The sequence below is a fragment of the Prunus persica genome, chromosome G2, assembly GCF_000346465.2.
Source record: "Prunus persica cultivar Lovell chromosome G2, Prunus_persica_NCBIv2, whole genome shotgun sequence".
NCBI lineage: Eukaryota > Viridiplantae > Streptophyta > Magnoliopsida > Rosales > Rosaceae > Prunus > Prunus persica.
Window position 1 is genome coordinate 18461627 of NC_034010.1, and position 18605 is coordinate 18480231.

General features: G+C 33.8%; 1 protein-coding gene across 4 annotated transcripts; it reads right to left on the bottom strand.

Moving 5' to 3' along the window:
* Positions 35–6622, bottom strand: LOC18769764 (protein AATF). Of its 4 annotated transcripts, none has more exons than XM_020557474.1 (14): positions 6291–6622; positions 5230–5337; positions 4933–5138; positions 4290–4362; positions 4014–4088; positions 3817–3927; positions 3606–3648; positions 2703–2796; positions 1929–2031; positions 1726–1821; positions 1527–1559; positions 942–1059; positions 498–582; positions 35–354 (listed from the first exon to the last, which is right to left on the bottom strand). In XM_020557474.1, the coding sequence occupies exons 1-14, from the start codon at positions 6309–6311 to the stop codon at positions 231–233; spliced, it is 1290 nt and encodes a 429-aa protein (XP_020413063.1). In that variant the 5' UTR covers positions 6312–6622; the 3' UTR covers positions 35–230. The 4 variants fall into 4 exon arrangements, with proteins under 4 accessions (XP_020413063.1, XP_020413065.1, XP_020413062.1 ...); XM_020557476.1 differs by having other exon boundaries at positions 1527–1571; positions 6347–6619; XM_020557473.1 differs by having other exon boundaries at positions 1527–1571; positions 6291–6619.

Here is an 18605-nt window from a genome sequence, read left to right on the forward strand (position 1 = left end):
AAAATCTCAAGCTAATCTCAGTACATATGTTTAATCAAGAACATTCACTTTTCTTATAACAAAGATATGCTTTTAGAGACAAGGATGACATTGCAAAAATTCGTATGGATCACAGAAATAACAGGACAACATAGTATATTACATTATACCAAATCAATTAAATAACAACAGACAAAATTTCAGAGCCTAAACCCAAAGGCCAATACAGCCGCCTCAGCCATGCATCACCACTATACTACAGAAGCTCGTTTCTGGTTCTTCAACCCAAACAAATTATTGAGGTCAGGAACCAAAGTTGGAAGGGTCATAGGCTCTGGAGCCATGAAATTTACGATCTTCTCGTGAACATTATACCTGCAAAAGCATATATTTATTAATGCAGGAGCCTTCAACATTAGTTCTCGCCTAATATACTCAACAGATTCTCCAAGATAATTTCCAAAACAAAATCATAGCAGTTCCACATTGGGAACCAAAGAATTAACCTATACTGATACCTTATCTTACGACTCTTAGAGGCTCGTCTATCCACAATCTTCCTCTTCTTAGTCTGCAACTTTTTCAGAGAATAAAAGGCTGTCTCTGTAGATAACCAAATAGTGGAAAATCAGACTCATTAACAATACGCTGGCAATATAGGTTGATTAATAACTAGAACAGCTACGCCAGAGCACTCCATTTTGAAAGTTATAGCAACTTGATTAATAGAGTTGACGATCAACTAAGCTCCAAGCCCAACATAACGGAGAGAATACAGTGACATTGACTTTGACCACTTTGGGAGATACAATGATAAACAATTGAAAATGCAAGAGTTTTTCAAAGCAATTTGAATGCATTTGTTGTTTTTGAACTACATGAACTCTTAAGATTGGCTATAGCCATATAAGCAGACATTTAAAAGAATCATGTATGAAGTATGAGATGCCCCAATAGTTTACCAGAAGATGCTGGGTCAATTGTCTCAAAAAATTCTTTCAATAATTGCTGGTAAAACTCGGAGTCATCCAAAAGTTCAGGGTCGCCATCAGCTTGTGCACCAGCATCACATTGTGTCTCCTATCAGAGTACAGGAATAAAATTAATAAAGTTTTTTAAATAGAAACATAACTTTCATGAAATATCGAGGAAATTTAGGCAAACCTCACAAGCACATCAAAGTGGCAAATAAAGCAAAATATTAATTAAAGGATATAATTAAAGCTAATGAAGCATGATGAGTATTAAAAAACCCATAGCCCTCACACACAGGTGGCATGGTTCATTAGCCTAAAGCAAAGGAACAAACTCATACGGAGCCATGCGAAGAATATTGAAGTAGACACCACAAATGACCCAAAAATTGTTCGAACATGATTTTTGCTTTATAAACTGGCATCCATCGTAGAGAATGGGATTTTACCCCATTGCGACATGGGAAAACTTTTAAAATCCCTGGGACATTAAAGTGCGATGTAATCTACACATGGGTCCTCAAATTGGCATAGCATTAGTGAACCCAATTATATGCAGAAGAGTAGGATTACCTCTCCCTTTGGAGTATTCTCCCTGTCAGAAACCTGCCCATCCATCTGTCAGGTATTAATTAGTAGATGTACAAAATTAAGAAAAACATATCTTCTTATGATGTTATAAATGAAAATTCTGTCTGATCATGCCCATGCAACCTTGGGCACTGTGACATTTTCAATATTTTCAATTTACAGGGAAGATTTAATATCTTACAGTGCCAAATACACCAATTGCTGATCTCCTCATCTGCATCTGCTTAACCATTCTGCTTGGATCTCTCATATAAGAAGCAACTTGTTCACTGATATTCTACAATTGGAAAGGAAAATTCATTGATGTCGAATCTGTGGCAAAGCACGGGTATAAGTCCACTCAAAGGTCGGAGCTTGATTATAAGTTCAATCATGGGGTCAAACCTGATTAAAAGCATGCAGCTTGCTTTTAATAGCAGCAGCACCTGTGGTCACTTGTGTCTTCCTCTGCCATTTGTCTATTGATTTGTTTCTAAAAGTAGCTATGCTAAAAGATACAACACGAAAGGCCTCAGTTAGACCAAGTTACCAGTATAGAATTAATTCATTAAAAAAAAATTTGCTCACAACAATGAAATGTTGGACATAGTAGAACAAAACGCCATAAATCATGAGGAAAGTTGTCGCAGCATTACTGCAAATATAGGAGTTTTTATGGTAGAACTTTCCACGAGTATAATTACATCTCGGCATATATACATGTCGCTGTAGAATTTTTAAGAAAGATAAATAATTTCATGGTCCTTTGCCGGCCCCTTTAGCAAACATACTAATTTACTCCACTTACATAAGTTGAATTTAAAATATCAACCGACTTTAAATGCTATTATTGTCTGGTACATCTCATCTGTAACAGTTACAAGAAGCTTTATAACATAATATCATGAGGTATTAACTGTCAACTACCTAATAAAAAATGATCTAGTTAGAGAAAAAATACTAAGATACTTGAATCTACCATTTAATAGAAATTCCAAAAGAAAACAGGGAACACTATTTCAAGTTTCTTTTTGCTGCTCTAAATGGATCAGCCTGGTATTGCATGAACTAAAATTTAATACATTCAGTTTCACACAAGATAGATAGAGATCAATACAACAAGAGCATATGTGGAGTATGATCCTTCTTCTCAAATTATCTAGAATATGATTCAAGTACCTTGAAAGCAACTGAGAAATCCGTGACCAGTCCTCATCACCATCAGCATCAATGTTATTAGATGATTCTGAATGCTTTGACCGTGCAGATTTACCTTAAGAACAGGAAACATATTAGGACAAGCAATAAACGTATACATGCAGTATGAAGTTAATGAAAGTGAAAATAGTACAAACTAGGACAGTCAATTAGACTAAGGTAGCCCAAAAGCTGGGTTTGTCAGCTTAATCTGACTAAGCTTTATATGACATAGCTGGAAGGATTTTGGGCTGACTTTTTAAGCCAGATTTAAAATTTGGGCAGATCTTTGTCTACCCTCAAATGAACCAAAACAGGGCCCAATCTGGTTTGGTTTCTATGCCTATATTATGCTTTTGACCACTGTAACAAATACCTACCTCTGGAGTCTGGAGTGGTGACTAAATTGATGTTACCCTTAAGGCTATAATAAAAATCACCAAGTGTCTAAATTTTTGTTAAGGATAGCTATTTTATCACACCAACAGGAGCACTCTGAATTTCACACCTAATAGGCTCTAAAACATCAGCTACTGGACTGACTCGAACTCGATCAGAACTCAGCACAAACGTCACTCCAATTCAGTAGAACCCCATAATCATATGGAAGGAAGGAAACTTCAAGTATTTCCTTAAATTTCGATTTAAAAGACCTAAGTATCTTAGCTAATTGTATGTTTATAAGTTACACACTCTTAACAAGGAACAAAATGCCTATTAAAAACTTTAAACACAGAAAACAGAAAACACCAAGCATAGCAAAACCTTTCGCATATTGGCAATTCTTATCATGCAGAAAATGATAGTTAATGAACGATAATGACAGAGGGTCAATTTGCATTACAAAATACAAACAATAGTATGATGAATGTGGTTTGTACATACTATCTGTTGCTTGAACAATGGATGGGTTCTTTTCAAGTAAAGCCTGTAACAAGAAAAGTAGCATGTTGTAAGTGATGTTAGTATACACAGATGGCAATATTAGCAAACAATAATAATACATAAATTACTTATCATATTACTACAAGCTACGAAGGTAACCATAGACCAAGTAATACCAGGTAGACATTATAATTTTGTATGACGGCCATACCTCTTCTAGTTCCACTAGAGAATCCAAAGTTCTTTTTGATGCGTTAACTAGATCCGAATATGCTGCATTGACACCCTCATGTGAATCACAAAATAAAGACCTAACTGGCTCCTGCAGATAACCTCTCATGTATGAACATAATAGTTAACATGACAAAAAGCTAGTAAAGCAGGAAAAGGAAAGCTGCTGAAACAGACCTGTGGTAATCTATTTGAACTTGAGAACGCTTTCTGAAGCAAGAATCGGAACTCAAGAGTCTTGTCCCAAAGAGCCTTCAGACAAAAAAAGGAAAACAACAACATAGAACCAAGGGTAAGAATGAAAAACAATCATATTATAATTCACTATATAAATCCTTTTGTCAACTTTAAGGTGACACATAAAAAGAAGTATTAAATAAGGAACAATAATTTCACATTGACGAATAAAACATATTTTGTGGAAATCATAAGAGCCATTATTTGCAAACACACCTTTTGGTTCTTCACTGCTTGACCTTTAAGAAGATCTTCATCCTTGTGACGCTTTAGATTCTTTAAAATATCTCTGCATGGAACGAAAGAAAAAAAAACGAGGGACAAAATTAACTTCATATGTCAGCTGAAGTATGTATGTTCTTCTGTTATTTATCAAAAACCGACAAATTACATACACATACAACTGAATTTAACCCAGATACATGACTACATACCATTTTTCACTAGAATTTTCTTATGTATGCATGTTCCTGTTGGTTTGTCCTTTTTCAATAACAAAATTAAATAATTACTGAAACTTAGCCTAGAGCTACTATGCACATGGCACCAGTATTCAATTTCTATAGATACGGTCACAAACTACGTAATTTATTTAGTGACTTCTTCAGCATAATAATAAATTTCCTCATTATGATACTGATATTTCCCCAACTTTCATATTATTTAGGTGCTACATGAAAATGCAACTTTATGCAATATTATAGCGTTACAATGGTTTGAAATTTGAGACAGAACATCAATGTAATCAACAGTAGCATACACTCACACATACCAATATAGTATGTCGTATTTCTAATTAAGCATAACAAACTTAAAAAGTAAAAACAAAATAAAATGCTTATCAACAGAAGTCACTTACTGCTCCTGATCACGAAGACTCATGTATTCTTTCTCAAGTTCTTCTATCTCAGCATCTTTATTATCATCTTGCCCATCACCATTTTCCTCTTCCTCCTCCCCCTCTTCTTCATCCTCTTCATCTTCTGATTCTTCTTCATTCTCTTCATCTTCTGATTCTTCTTCCTCCTCCTGATCATCATCAAAGTCATCCTCTTCTTGCTCCATCTACATAACAATCATCAATTACAAACATAACCACAAAAATAAAACTGAATGATTACCAAAACCCAATAAAAGAATATAGATACAAACTAACCATTAGCTCGTCACTGTTTAAATCGTCATCATCCTCAAACTCACTGTCACTGTCACGAGCCTTTCTCTTCTGCTTTGAAGGTACCCCCATTTTCTGACTTCTGAACCCCTACAAGTTCCAAAACCCAAATATTTAAGCAACCAATTCTTATAAATTTTGGGTATTCATATAATTACTTCCACAAAAGTTTTAGCTTTAATGGGACATACAATCTCATTTCAAATACGCAACCAATTCAGAAATCCTAAATTCTAAAGTTAACGAATTTTCCTTGTCTCAGCTAAGAAACCAAACAAATGCAACGGAGAGGGAGAAAGAAACCCTAACCTTTCAAAGGTGAAAGAATAAGAAAGACGGTGAAGAAATACGGCGACGGTTTGAGGGAGAGGCAGAGAAGTCTGAGAAGCCGTGGGTTTTGGGGGTTTAAGGTTTCATAGAGGCTAGTGTGTAGTTTGGGCTTTAAGTGGAGGTTTGGGCCCATTTATAATGGATCCAGGTCCAGGTTCAGCATTCTCTCTTTTTTAAATTATTTCATTTTAAAAACTTGAATTTTTATAATTTATTATTCTAAAATGGACTTTTATGGTTTTCATAAATTCAGAGAAAAGAAATTAAGATAAATATCGAGTAACTGTACGTTTTTTTTCTTTTAATACAAATGATAATCTAATCTAAAATGAGAGGGGTTTCTCACACTGATCCGGATTCTCTGTCCAGATTTTCTCTTACTTTTGTTATCCGTATGCAATCTCATTAAAATTTAAGTTAAGGGCTATAAATTAGACACATCTAACTGTAAAATAAAAACCCAATTTACTCTTAATTAAAAATGATTAAAAAACCCTAACTTGACTAACACCTAAACTTAAAGCCTCTGGAAGTTTTTTTTTTTTTTTTTTTTCCCTTCTTCCTCCTCTGCACGGCTGCCCCCACCCCCAAAATCTTATCGCTCATCTCTGTTGAAATCGGTGCAAGTTAAACACATACACATATTATTGAAAGGAAAAAAAAATAGCTTGGGCTGTCTTGCAAACTCAGAAACAACAGGAGCAAACTAATACCTTTTTAACTTTAACTCGCATCAATTCATTCCAAATCAGTGTTTTCAAAGGCACATCTTCGCGCGCGTCGGAGCGAGGGGGCAGGAAATATCCTGAGGCGGTCTGCTGTTTCGCAAGTTGCACGTTTAGCGCAGTGAGGCGTGGGAAGGCATGAGAAGGCTCTGCAAGGCGTGGCCAGGCTGATGAGGCGCTGCAACCCTGAACACTTGCGTATTCTCCAAGCGGCGCGAGAAAGAAGAAGAGTGCGTGAGGAAGAAGAAGAGTTCGTGTGAATTTTTTTAGGGTTGTATGAATCGACGTCGTTTCACTTTCAGCCCCTTTTAAAACTGAGATTACTTAAATGAAACGCACGTTCAGTTTTTTTTATTGCGTTTTTTCTAATTAATTAATATTTTAAGTTAGTACACGCTGTGTATTCTATATATTTTCCCAATTGTAGATTCTACTTGAATTTCTTGCCTGTAGTTGGAGCAGGGCGCTGTGTACTCAATAAGAATTACCTTTTTTGTTAATATATTAACACATGGACCTTTATTTATATATATATATATCAGTCCTGATCTCTTGGACCTCTGTAGTCAAAGAGATTTGTGGTCACTCACCGTTGGATGTAAATTCAACGGTTCACTCACTCTTGCACTCCTTTTAAAAAACTTTTTTGAACCATTGGATTAATATCCAACGGTGGGTGACCACAATCTCTTGGGCTCCTGTGGTCCAAGAGATCGGGACTGATATATATATATATATATATATATATTGTCAGTCCTGATCTCTTGGACTGTAGGGATCCAAGAGATTTGTGGTCACTCACCGTTGGATGTAAATTCAACGGTTCACTCACTCTTGCACTCCTTTTAAGAAACTTTTTTGAATCATTGGATTAATATCCAACGGTGAGTGACCACAATCTCTTGGACTCCTGTGGTCCAAGAGATTGGGACTGTATATATTGTATAGTACAACAATAATTTCCACACATAGACTTATATATAGAAAAAGAAAATTTGTTATGGTTGAATAAGAATTAGTTGTACAATTTAATTATATTGTATTATTTATAAATTTTAAAATTAATTAATTAGTTAATTAATGTTCAAAAGGTATACGCATCACTGCTTCAAGGCGTACGCCTCATATAACATGACTAAAACGCCTCACATCAACGCCCCGCCTTTCAAAACATTGTTCCAAGTTACACAACTGGCAAATGCTAAATAATTCAACAAATTAGGTGATGTGGGATATGATGACTGTACTCAATGCCATTAACTTCTCTCAAATGTACAATTATCGGTAGCACATGCTCCATTTCGTGGCTGAGAAATCACAACCCCAAACCAGATGAGATTCAAATTCCAAACTTTAGTTTCTCTTCCGGAATTTCTCAATAGCCAAACATGGCATTTGAATGAGGAACAAAAACAAAACCTCGCAAACAAAAAGTGGAATTGTCTCTCTTCAAAATTTGTGGGCATAAATTCCTTGTTTTTTCTTTGAAAACTTAGAGTTTACTTCTATATTTTCTTTACATGACTTATGTTCTTTTTCACTCTAGGTTTTCTATTATTTGGGTAAACTTAATGATTTAATTTCCTATGCCCTTGGAGCTAGTTTTTTATTCGATGTGTCATAGGATTCTTGTTATGTTCATACTCTTCTTGGTAAGAATGTTTTTGTGTTATAAGATTGGAGAAAGAAAAGATTGATGAGCGATGCACACGTGTAGAGGAGGAAGAAGGAAAAAAAGAAAAAAAAAACTTCCAGAGACGTTAAGTTTAGGTGTTAGTCAAGTTATGATTTTTAATTATTTTTAATTATGAATAAATTAGATTTTTACTTTACAGTCAATGTGTCCAATTTATATCCTTTAGATTAAATTTTAATGATGTGGCATATGGAGAACAAAAGTAAAACAGATCATGACAGAGAAAATCAGAGCAAATGGGATCCGGATCCTCTGCTCTGATTTTCTCTGCCATGATTTGCTATACTTTTGTTCTCTATACGCCACCTCATTAAAATTTAATCTAACGGATTTAAAAGTTAACACATCATCCTAAAACAAAAACTCAATTTACTCCTAATTAAAAAAGAATAAAAAAAATCCTATCACCCAACTAATGGGATATTTAACGTCCAAAGCTCTCTTTTTTTCTTTCTTCTTCCTGATCTGTTCTCCTCTCTTTTTTTTTCTTTTTTTTTTCTCCTTCTTGCTTCAGGTTTTGTCCTCTTCTCCTTCTTGCTTCAGGTTATGTCCTCTTCTCTTTATTTACATTCATATTCATATTACCTTAGCTTTGGCCTGTGAAGACGTGAAATGTGAACTGGATCTCATAAAGTAAGCAGGATTATTTGGCATGCTATTCGTTTTCTTTTATCCCTGATACATACTCTTATTTATTGGTTCATGCTACATATGCTTTCATTTATTGGTCCTTGCTGCATGCTTTGCTTCTTTCTTTTTCCTTTTCTTTTTTGGTTCCTATGTCTGCAACAATTCAAAATTTCCCTCTTTCCCATTGAGACTATCTAATTGGTTTTCTGTGTGTGGAGCTTTGAATTGGATTTCAATTAATGTTTTGGTATATCTACCTCCACCCTTCATTTTTAATTTGTAAATATAAATTTGACTATTATCATTGTATAATATATTAACATTATTATATTTATTTTATAGATTGAGAATGAAAGATTCAGTGGCTACAATATGTGAAGATAATTTAGATTATAAGCCCATATGTGATATGGAATTTCTTTCAGAACAAGCTGCATATGAGTTTTATAATGAGTATGGGCGAAGAGTAGGATGCAGTATTAGAAGAGATTCACATAACAAGAATAAGAATACTGGTCAAATAATTTCAAGAGTATTTGTTTGTTGCAAAAAGGGTTTTCGACTGAAAGATAAGCGAGATTAGTTAACTAAAAGTTCTCGGGCAGAAACAAGTACGGGTTGTAATGCTAAAATGAGCATTAAGTTGAATAAATCTAATGGTAAGTATTGGGTTAGCCATTTTATGGAAAACCACAATCATCCTCTTGTAAGACAAGAATGCACTCATATGTTACCGTCTCATAGAAGAATATCTGCTTCACAAGCTATTGAAGTAGATTTGACAGAAGAATCTGGGATTCCACTTAGAAGAATTTGTTCTTTCTTTTATTATTGATGTGTAAATTTATGTTTGTCATTTATTTGATGGGAAGATTATAAACCTTTTTTTCTTTTTAATGGAGATTATAAATACTTCTTCGATTCTATTTCCTACATCCTTTCTTTTCTTTTCTCTTTAGCACTCTAGTTAGCTAGATGATGGCATGATGGTTTATGCAAGGAGAGAAAAAAAGGAGAAAATAACATAAAGAGAAAGAAAAAAAAAAGAACATAAAGAGAAATTGAATAAGAAGGAGGAAAAAAAAAAACAGAACAGAACGTGAATAAGGAGAAGAAGAAAAAAAAAGTTGGACGTTAACTACTATTAGTTGGGTGTTAGGCGTTTTTATTCTTTTTTAATTAGGAGTAAATTGAGTTTTTGTTTTAAGATGATATGTCAACTTTTAAATCCGTTATATTAAATTTTAACGAGGTGGCGTATGAAGAACAAAAATATAGCAGATCATAACAGAGAAAATCAAAGCAGAGGATCCGAATCCCATTGAATTTGTAAGTTAAGGCTCTTTTTGATTGGGCTAAACCCTAGTGGCATACATTGGTTGTTTTAATTTGTAAGATTTTTATTGTTTATTATTTAATTGAAAATATTATGCTTTTACTATTTCATCCCTTAATATGTATATATAGGCAACATGATCATTGGTATGTGATTGAATGAAAGAGATTATACAAAATTTTGAATATAAGACTTTGAAGCCAAATATTCAATAATTTTCTTTTGAGAGCTGTTATTTACATTCTAAAAGTTCATCGAATTTCTCTTTTATATATATTTTTATAACAAATAAGTGCAGAATAACTTTTTCAAAATACCAATAATAATTCAACATGATGACTGCCCTTTTTTTGGGGAGTACTATGATTATGTGTTACATAAAGACTTGAATAACATAACTCCAACATCCAAATTCTTAAAATCCAACACTACCACACGTGCAATGATCACCCCACCCTATCATTGTGGTATTATATATAGCTGGATTTTGAGTAGCAATGCATGTGATCCCACATGCACACGTGTATCTTGCTGGAGCTTTGTTCCTTGCATTTTTCGTATGCCCCTTTATTTCTATTTTCTTGCACCTCATGCCTCAATATCCTCCTACAAATTCTACTTTTTCCACCCAATATGCTTGCTTACATTGTACTCTTTGGGAGAGTATTTTAGAAAATAGAAATAAAGGGGCATGCAAGAATCTGATTAAAGTGTAGTTTTGACAGAAATCTTGTTCAATATTATGTAAAAATGGAGTTGTGGGAGAGCAATACAAAAGATGAGTACTATACGGGATAGGATGTGTGTTGTGATATGAGAAGCGAGGAATTCGAACTTAAAATTTCTTTCAATATTAAAAAGGAATGCCATTAAACTAATAAACGTTAGTTGATCTTGTACAACTAAAAGAAACATTTAATCACGATAACCAGTAGAATTTAAAAAAGAACTTTCTTTAACATAAATTTCAATAAAGTTATAAGGCATGTTATAGATTCAACATCCACATGAACTTGAATAAAATAGCTAAAAATGCGAATGGCATGACATGTCGGTCCTATGATGATTAACATCAACATCTAGAGATCGATGCTTTATTTAATTAATATGTTAAATAAGTAGCATCTTAATTACTTGGGACAAACAAAATTAAAAAAGAAGAAACAAAACAACAAAAAATCGAATGAAAAACAAAGACAAAAGAAGAGATCATACACTACATGGGTCGTGCATGGATTTGTCGGGTTGGTAGTGCAATCCATAATTGGAGGATGCACACGTGTGACAGCTAACACACACGTGGGAAGATCTTAATCATGGCCGACCAAAACCCTCATGTGCTAATCATAATGCTTAAAAATTTCATGCCCAACTTGGTTTACTAAATTATTAATATGAAAATTGGGATATGGATCATAAGTTGTTGATGAGACAAGCGTGTGGATGATACTGCTGGATGAGCGCGTGGGTATAAATGAGCTTGCAAATAAAGAAAACGAGAGAGAGTATCCAATGATTGAGAGAAATGCGTGTCTGGTTAGGGAGAGACCAAAGTGACACGCACGAGTGCAATAATGGGGCCACGTGGTGATGAGAGGCATGTTGGTGCACGTGACGCCCTCCCCACGTGATTTCACACTTTTCCACTCCTTAGCCATTTTATTTTTATTTTTCAAAATTCCACCCCTTAGCCATCGCAAAAGGCAAAATACATGGCAAAAGGCAAAGACAACTAACTAGCCTTCTACCTGCCCTTGTGGTTAAGTGCTTGCACTAACTCATAGTGGTCTTGGACTTTCTGGTTCGGAGGTTAGTACCGTATTCTCTACAAAACCTCAAAGAGAGCAAAGGCAAGTAAGTGTGGTTACTGTTTAAGTGAATGGTATATGCCTTAACTTTTTTTTTTTTCATTCATTGACATGGCAACTCAACAGCTATTATTATTCATATGAGATTAATCTATATATATATATAAAGCAAAAAGCAGAGAATGGTGAAACATTCAAAATACCATATAATAACATTAAGAATTGAAATTATTAATTAAATGAGAATAATATGGTAAATTCACATTTTTTTCATATTAAAAAATAAAAATAAAAACAAAATCAGATAATAAGTCATACTTTTATAGAACATAACTACCTATGTTATCTTTTCTTAATTCTAAAATAAAATAAAAAATAAAACAAATTGGCATATGCGTGAGCATGTGCCAATAGGCTGGTTTTATTTGTATGTATGAGATTAATAAATAAAAAAAGGGGAGCTGATTTTCTCACTCATCTTTTTTCCACTTACACTCCTTTTTGTTTTTTTAATACTTTTTAATCAATTTTATTTCTTTTTATTTCTTTGTCTTTCTTATTCTACCCTTATCATGCATCACTTTAATATTATTTCTTCTTCTTTTTACTTCATTTTTCAAAATCAAAATAAAAAAGAAAAAAAAACCCAACCCCTCATTTATTGTGCCCAAGCCAACACGTTTCTCACCTCTTCTTGCCACCGTCCCCACCCAACCGCAGCCACCACCCATCTCTTCCTCCATTTCTTCTTCTTTCTTTTTTCCTCACCTGCTCTCCTCTCTCAATCTCCCTCCTATTTATCTTCCTCCTTGCGCTCTTCTCTCCATCTCCCTCAATTTATATCTCTCTCACACACTCTCTCTATCTCACTGCTCTATCCCTCTCACCATTTCTCCCCAAATCGATTATCATTTCAAAATTTATATCCCACGTAAATTAATTAAGCATACAACAAAACAAGCTCTGGTCACCTATAAGCATAGTCTAAAATATTGATAATATCAACAAAATATTGAGTATATTATTATTTTTTCGGGTCACGGATATTTCAGAACGTACCCATACACATATCATATAAATATCGATAATGTCGGAAAATATCGATGTTGATAATTTCGCTCACACTTCAGCAATATTTTGTCAAAATATCACTATAATATCAAAAATATCGATGTAATGGAAAAAAATGAAAAGAAAAAAAAAACATAAAGCACACGCATAAGGGGATTCAAACCCTTGCCATTTCACTCCTCCAACGCATTAACAATCATGTTGCTTATGTTTTTATTATAATATGCTAAAATATGTATATTTATATTGTTTTGTTTTGAACAATTACATGCAAAACTATTTGTTTATCATTTGATGACTACCCTTCACAATACACTTACTCTACACATAGAGATGATGAAGATAGTGAAAATTTTGAACCTCATAAGAACTCTGTGTGGTACTAGTCACTCATGTATCTTACTTACCATGCAATGTATAAAGTGTAAAATATTGTGGTAAATCATTATATATAAATGATTATGGTGTGTTTAATTTTCTTTTATTACTACATATTTTCTACACTCACAATGTTTGTCAACTCGTTATAATTAACTTAGATAAGTTAACCCATCATAGAATGCATTTCCTTCCATTTTTTTGTGATAGATAATTGATTGAATAAACATCCTCCAAAGTTTCGATAAAAATTTCCAAGTTTTTCTTACAATTTATGTGGTTTTTATTCAATTTTTATCGATATCGATAATATCCCGATATTTTCATCAAAATTTTCGTGTTTTTGGACTACCGATATTTTCAATACCTTGTCTTCTATTGGATTGATTAATCCCATTGTCCACATATGCCAATTAATATACCATTACTTCTTTTTTTCTTTTTTGGATTGATTAATTACTTTTTACCTTAGTTAGCTAATTTCCAAACCACTGGTGTATTCATCTAAGTCATCAACTCTAATAGAAAATTATTTAATTTTGACAAATGATTTTTTTATGAAAAAATAATTAAATAAGAGAGAGAGAGAGAGAGAGAGAGAGGAGGCAGAGAAGAGGGAGGGAGAGGGGGAGTTGCAAGGGCAATATATTGGGAATGCTAATGGATTTTTGGTTTTTAGCCTTACTTCTTACTTGATGAAAGGAAAAAAATTATTAAAGGCTTATTATCACAAAACGTCCCTGAGGTTTGCGAAATTATCAGATTGCATCCTTTATTTTGTTTTTTTTTTGTTTTTGTCATTTATGGTGCTTAAGGTTAATAAGTGTCCTCACAAATAGTCATTGCCGTTAGATTCCATCAAAAAGTCTATTAAGTTGATGATGTGGCACATATGTGGGTCCCACATATCCAATAATATGATGCCACGTGGACTAAATAAAAAATACATTTTTAAAAATAATTTCAAATTATAAACCATTAAAAAAAAATTTAAAAATTATAAACCAAAATAAAAATAAATAAATAAATAAAAAATCACCACCTCCTCAATTGCACCAAACCCCCACATCCTTCGTCCAAACCCCCCACCCCCTAATATCCAGCCTCCTCCATGTCCCAACCTACTATCCCAAATCAATAGCCAACCCAAACCTTGATATGCTAGGAACCTCACCCACTGCCCGTCTAATCTCCACCACCAAATACCAAAATTGGATGGTGGTTAGTGAAGGCCAAATGAGTGGGTTAGGTGGGCTTAGTGGTTGTCTGGGTTTTCTTGGAGGGGAGGAGGGTGGAGTTTAGGTTGGTTGCTGTCAAATAAAGAGATCATGGAAGAGAGACAAAAAGGTAGAGAAAAGGAGGAGGGCGGGGCAGTGGTGCGGAGGGTAGGTGAGGATAAGTGCGGCTGTTGGAGACGAGAGAGGGAGAGAAAGAGGAGATGTGGGAGGGAGGAGAAAAAGGGGGAAGGGAGAATAGTGGGGGTTGGAGTTTAGTGCGATGGAGAAGATGATGGTGATTTTGTTTTTGTTTTTGTTTTTGTTTTTAATATGTTTTCTTTTCTTTTAAGTTTTTTTAAATTTTTTTATAAGTTTCAAATGTCTATTTTATTTAATCCACGTGGCGTCATATTATTGGATATGTGGAACCATAGTCTAAAATATCGATAATATCGACGAAATATCGAGGATATTATCGTTTTTTCAAATCATGGATATTTCGAAACGTATCCATGCACATATCGTATAACTATCGAGAATATCGACGATAATATCGAAAAATATCTACGTTGATAATTTCGCTTACACTTCAGCAATATTTTGTTACAATATCGCTATAATATCGCTTAAATATCAAAATAATATCGCAAAAATATCGAAAATATCGATGTAATGAAAAAAAAAAGGGAAAAACACACAAAGGGGATTCAAGGTGTTTCCTCTTGTAAAATTAGTCATCCTTTGTTTGCTTTGTATTGTGGTGTCCAAGTAGTAAGTTCTTTTTTCTTCTGAATATTGAGACATGGACAGGCAAGGAATGATGGACCTTACATTTCTTACTTTGACAAAGTTCACACATGTATATCATTAATTTTTTTCTTTTTGGGACGTATAAAAATGAGAATCTTGAAACCAATTTCTTCTTAATTTGTATAAAAATGGGGGCCATTCTGAACTGATTCGTTATCTATAACTTCGGACTCAGTTGGAGTGGGAAGTAGTAACTATGATTATACTCATAACCAACCATTTCCCTACCCTTCATATCCCATTCCTTTTGGAAAAGAATTGAGCAACTCATGGAAAGAATCTGAGACTCAATCTTCAAATGATTTTGCTCATGGACAATGTCAACCAATCTCGGATCCATATGGGTGACATGTTAACAATTACATGCAAAACTATTTTGGGAATTTATCATTTGATGACTACTCTTCACAATACACTTTCTCTATACATAGAGATGATGAAGATAGTGAAAAATTTGAACCTCATAGGAACTCTATGTGATACTAAGTCACTTATGTATCTTACCATGCAATGTATAAAATGTAAAATATTGTAGTAAATCATTATGTATAAATGATTGTGGTGTGTTTAATCTTCTTTCATTAATTACTACATATTTTCTACACTCACAGTGTTTGTCAGCTCGCTATATAATCAACTTAAATTAGTTAAATCCATCATGCAATGCATTTCCTTCCAATTTTTTGTGATAAACTAATAGATAATTGACTAAATAAGCATCCTCCAAAGTTTCAATAAAAATTTTCAAGTTTTTCTTACAATTTCCGTGGTTTTTATTTAATTTTTATCGATATTGATAATATCTCGATATTTCCATAGAAATTTTCGTGTTTTTAGACTACTGATATTTCCGATATCACCGATATTTTAGACCTTGTGTGGAACCCATATATGTGCCACATCATCAACTTAACAGACTTTTTGACAGAATCTGACGGCAATGACTATTTATGAGGATACTTATTAACCTTAAGGACCATAAATGACAAATAAATAAATAAATAAATAAAGGACGCAATCTGATAGTTTCGCAAACCTCAGGGACTATTTACATAGAAATGACAAAAAATTGATTAAATGCGATTAAAAACAAAAGGGAGTGTAAATTGAGAAAAATCAGGTCCTACAAAAAATTGCAAGGTATTTTTAAAAAAAAAGAAAAAAGAATTCTTTTGTATTTTTTAAAGAATTTTTTTTCAATTTTTTTCTTTGTTGACGTCAGCGCTCTTAGACAGTAGTTCAGGCTGATCTTGCCTTTGGGCCTGTCCAGTCTTGATGGAGCCCACCTCTTGCCCTGGTTGGATTTGCTTAGTGGGATGTGGCAAATGTGTTTTGCCAGCCTAAGGGGATTTTTGCTATGACAAAAGGAACCACTGAAAGTGCTCTAATTAAAGTTTCATTTTTGTTATAAACTTATTCTTTTAAAAGAAAAATAATATCAAAAGAGACATATGAGGATTGTAAATATAAATTTCATTCCCTTAACTTTTTACTCATTATTTTAAAACATGTTAACACAAGTAATGTATAATGAGTTCTTTCCCTTCTCTCTTTCCGTACCTTCTTTTATTGTTATTATTTTTTTGTTTTGGTTTAATGAATAATAAGTTCCTTATGGTGACTTTATCTTAGTCATGTTTAGATCTGAGTCCATCATGATCTTTGTTTTGCTAATTTCTCAGTCCAATCATCACCCAAACCCTCCCTAAATCCAATTTGTATTGGTATTCAATGATTGATTTCCTACTGCAAATAGAAATAAGAATTTATCATTTACTTGGCCACTAAGGCTCCGTTGTTTAGGAATAGACAAATACATAATTAGAGTTGAATAGCAATTTACCAAATATCTCCAAAGCCTTTTCCCTTTGGTATTCTACACATAAATTGAAAGACCCATTAAAATCAATAAAAAAAAAAACTTGATGATATAGTTAGAATTTAAGAAGAAAAAAAAACTCTCAGGTAACTGGCTGGTCGTGTTTCTGCCCCAAGAAAAGAGAAAAAAGTAGGTTTATTGATTTTTACAAGAAGAAAATATATAATTATAATAATAATTCTAATCCTTTTGGGAATTTGTAGCGTATGTTGTAATAAATTTGGTTGGCTAGTAGGCCCGTGTGGTAATGTAGGTTTGGTTGCATAGTATTTTGGTCTGTTGGGTATGATCCACTTGGTAAATGACTTTTAGTTTAGAAGAAATTGGGTTGCATGCTAGTACTTTCTTAAAAAAAAAAAAAAAATTTAGTGGGGCCCAATGACTGCACTAGTCCCCTCGTGCCTCCGTCCCTGCTCTCCCCGTCTCTTTGTCAACAACTCAACAGCCATGAGGTTTTTGATTGTTAACCCTAGAATCGCGATTTGACCATTCACCCTTTCGTTGTACGAATTGAACCACCTGAAATTCGCCTACAACCCACTCCACGCCGGCTCCTTAAGCGGCACCGGTGAAAAGTGCAAATTGGCACCGGTGGTGTATTAGTACATTGGAAACATAGAAGCCTCGTATAATGTTGCATGAGTATGTATGTTCTATTTAATAATTTAAGCTTGCCTTCAAATTGTAAACGTGGAGATGTTGGTTCCTTTGTGGATTGGGGAAAGACACATGGCGTACACCTCATCACTTGATGTAGATTTATAAGAGGTTGTTTAAAAGAATTTCTTTTTTTTGTTTTGTTGATAAAATTGTTCAAAAGAATTTCAACATTGTATTACATTGTCTAAGAGATTGTGGTCAACCATCGTTGGATATCAATCCAATGGTTCAAAAAAGTTTTTTAGAAGGAGTGCAAGAGTGAGTGAACCGTTGAATTTACATCCAACGGTGAGTGATCACAAATCTCTTGGACTCCTGTAGTCCAAGAAATCAGGATTGGTTTCTATACAGTCTCGATCTATTGGACCATAGGAGTCCAAGAGATTGTGGTCACCTACCGTTGGATATTAATCCAATGGTTCAAAAAAGTTTCTTAGAAGGAGTGCAAGAGTGAGTGAAACGTTGAATTTACATCTAATAGTGAGTGATCACAAATCTCTTGAACCCCTGTAGTTCAAGAAATCAGGACTGTAATATCTACATAGTATATGAATTTAAAAAATAACCAATAAGGGGGTTTTTTTGTTTTGTTTTTTTTAATGTTGCATAATTTCTTAGATGGAATTCATAAATGTGAAACATCAATTGACCAATTGTCTTGATTGAGTCTTTGACTTCAATTCACATTTAATTCTGCTTTCAATTTGGAAACCATTTCCATGTTCCTACTTCCCCCCATCCCCATGAATAGGATGCAGTTTTCCCAAAAACCTAACTGAATACCAACCAATGCCCCAACCCCATCTCTCTATGTAACC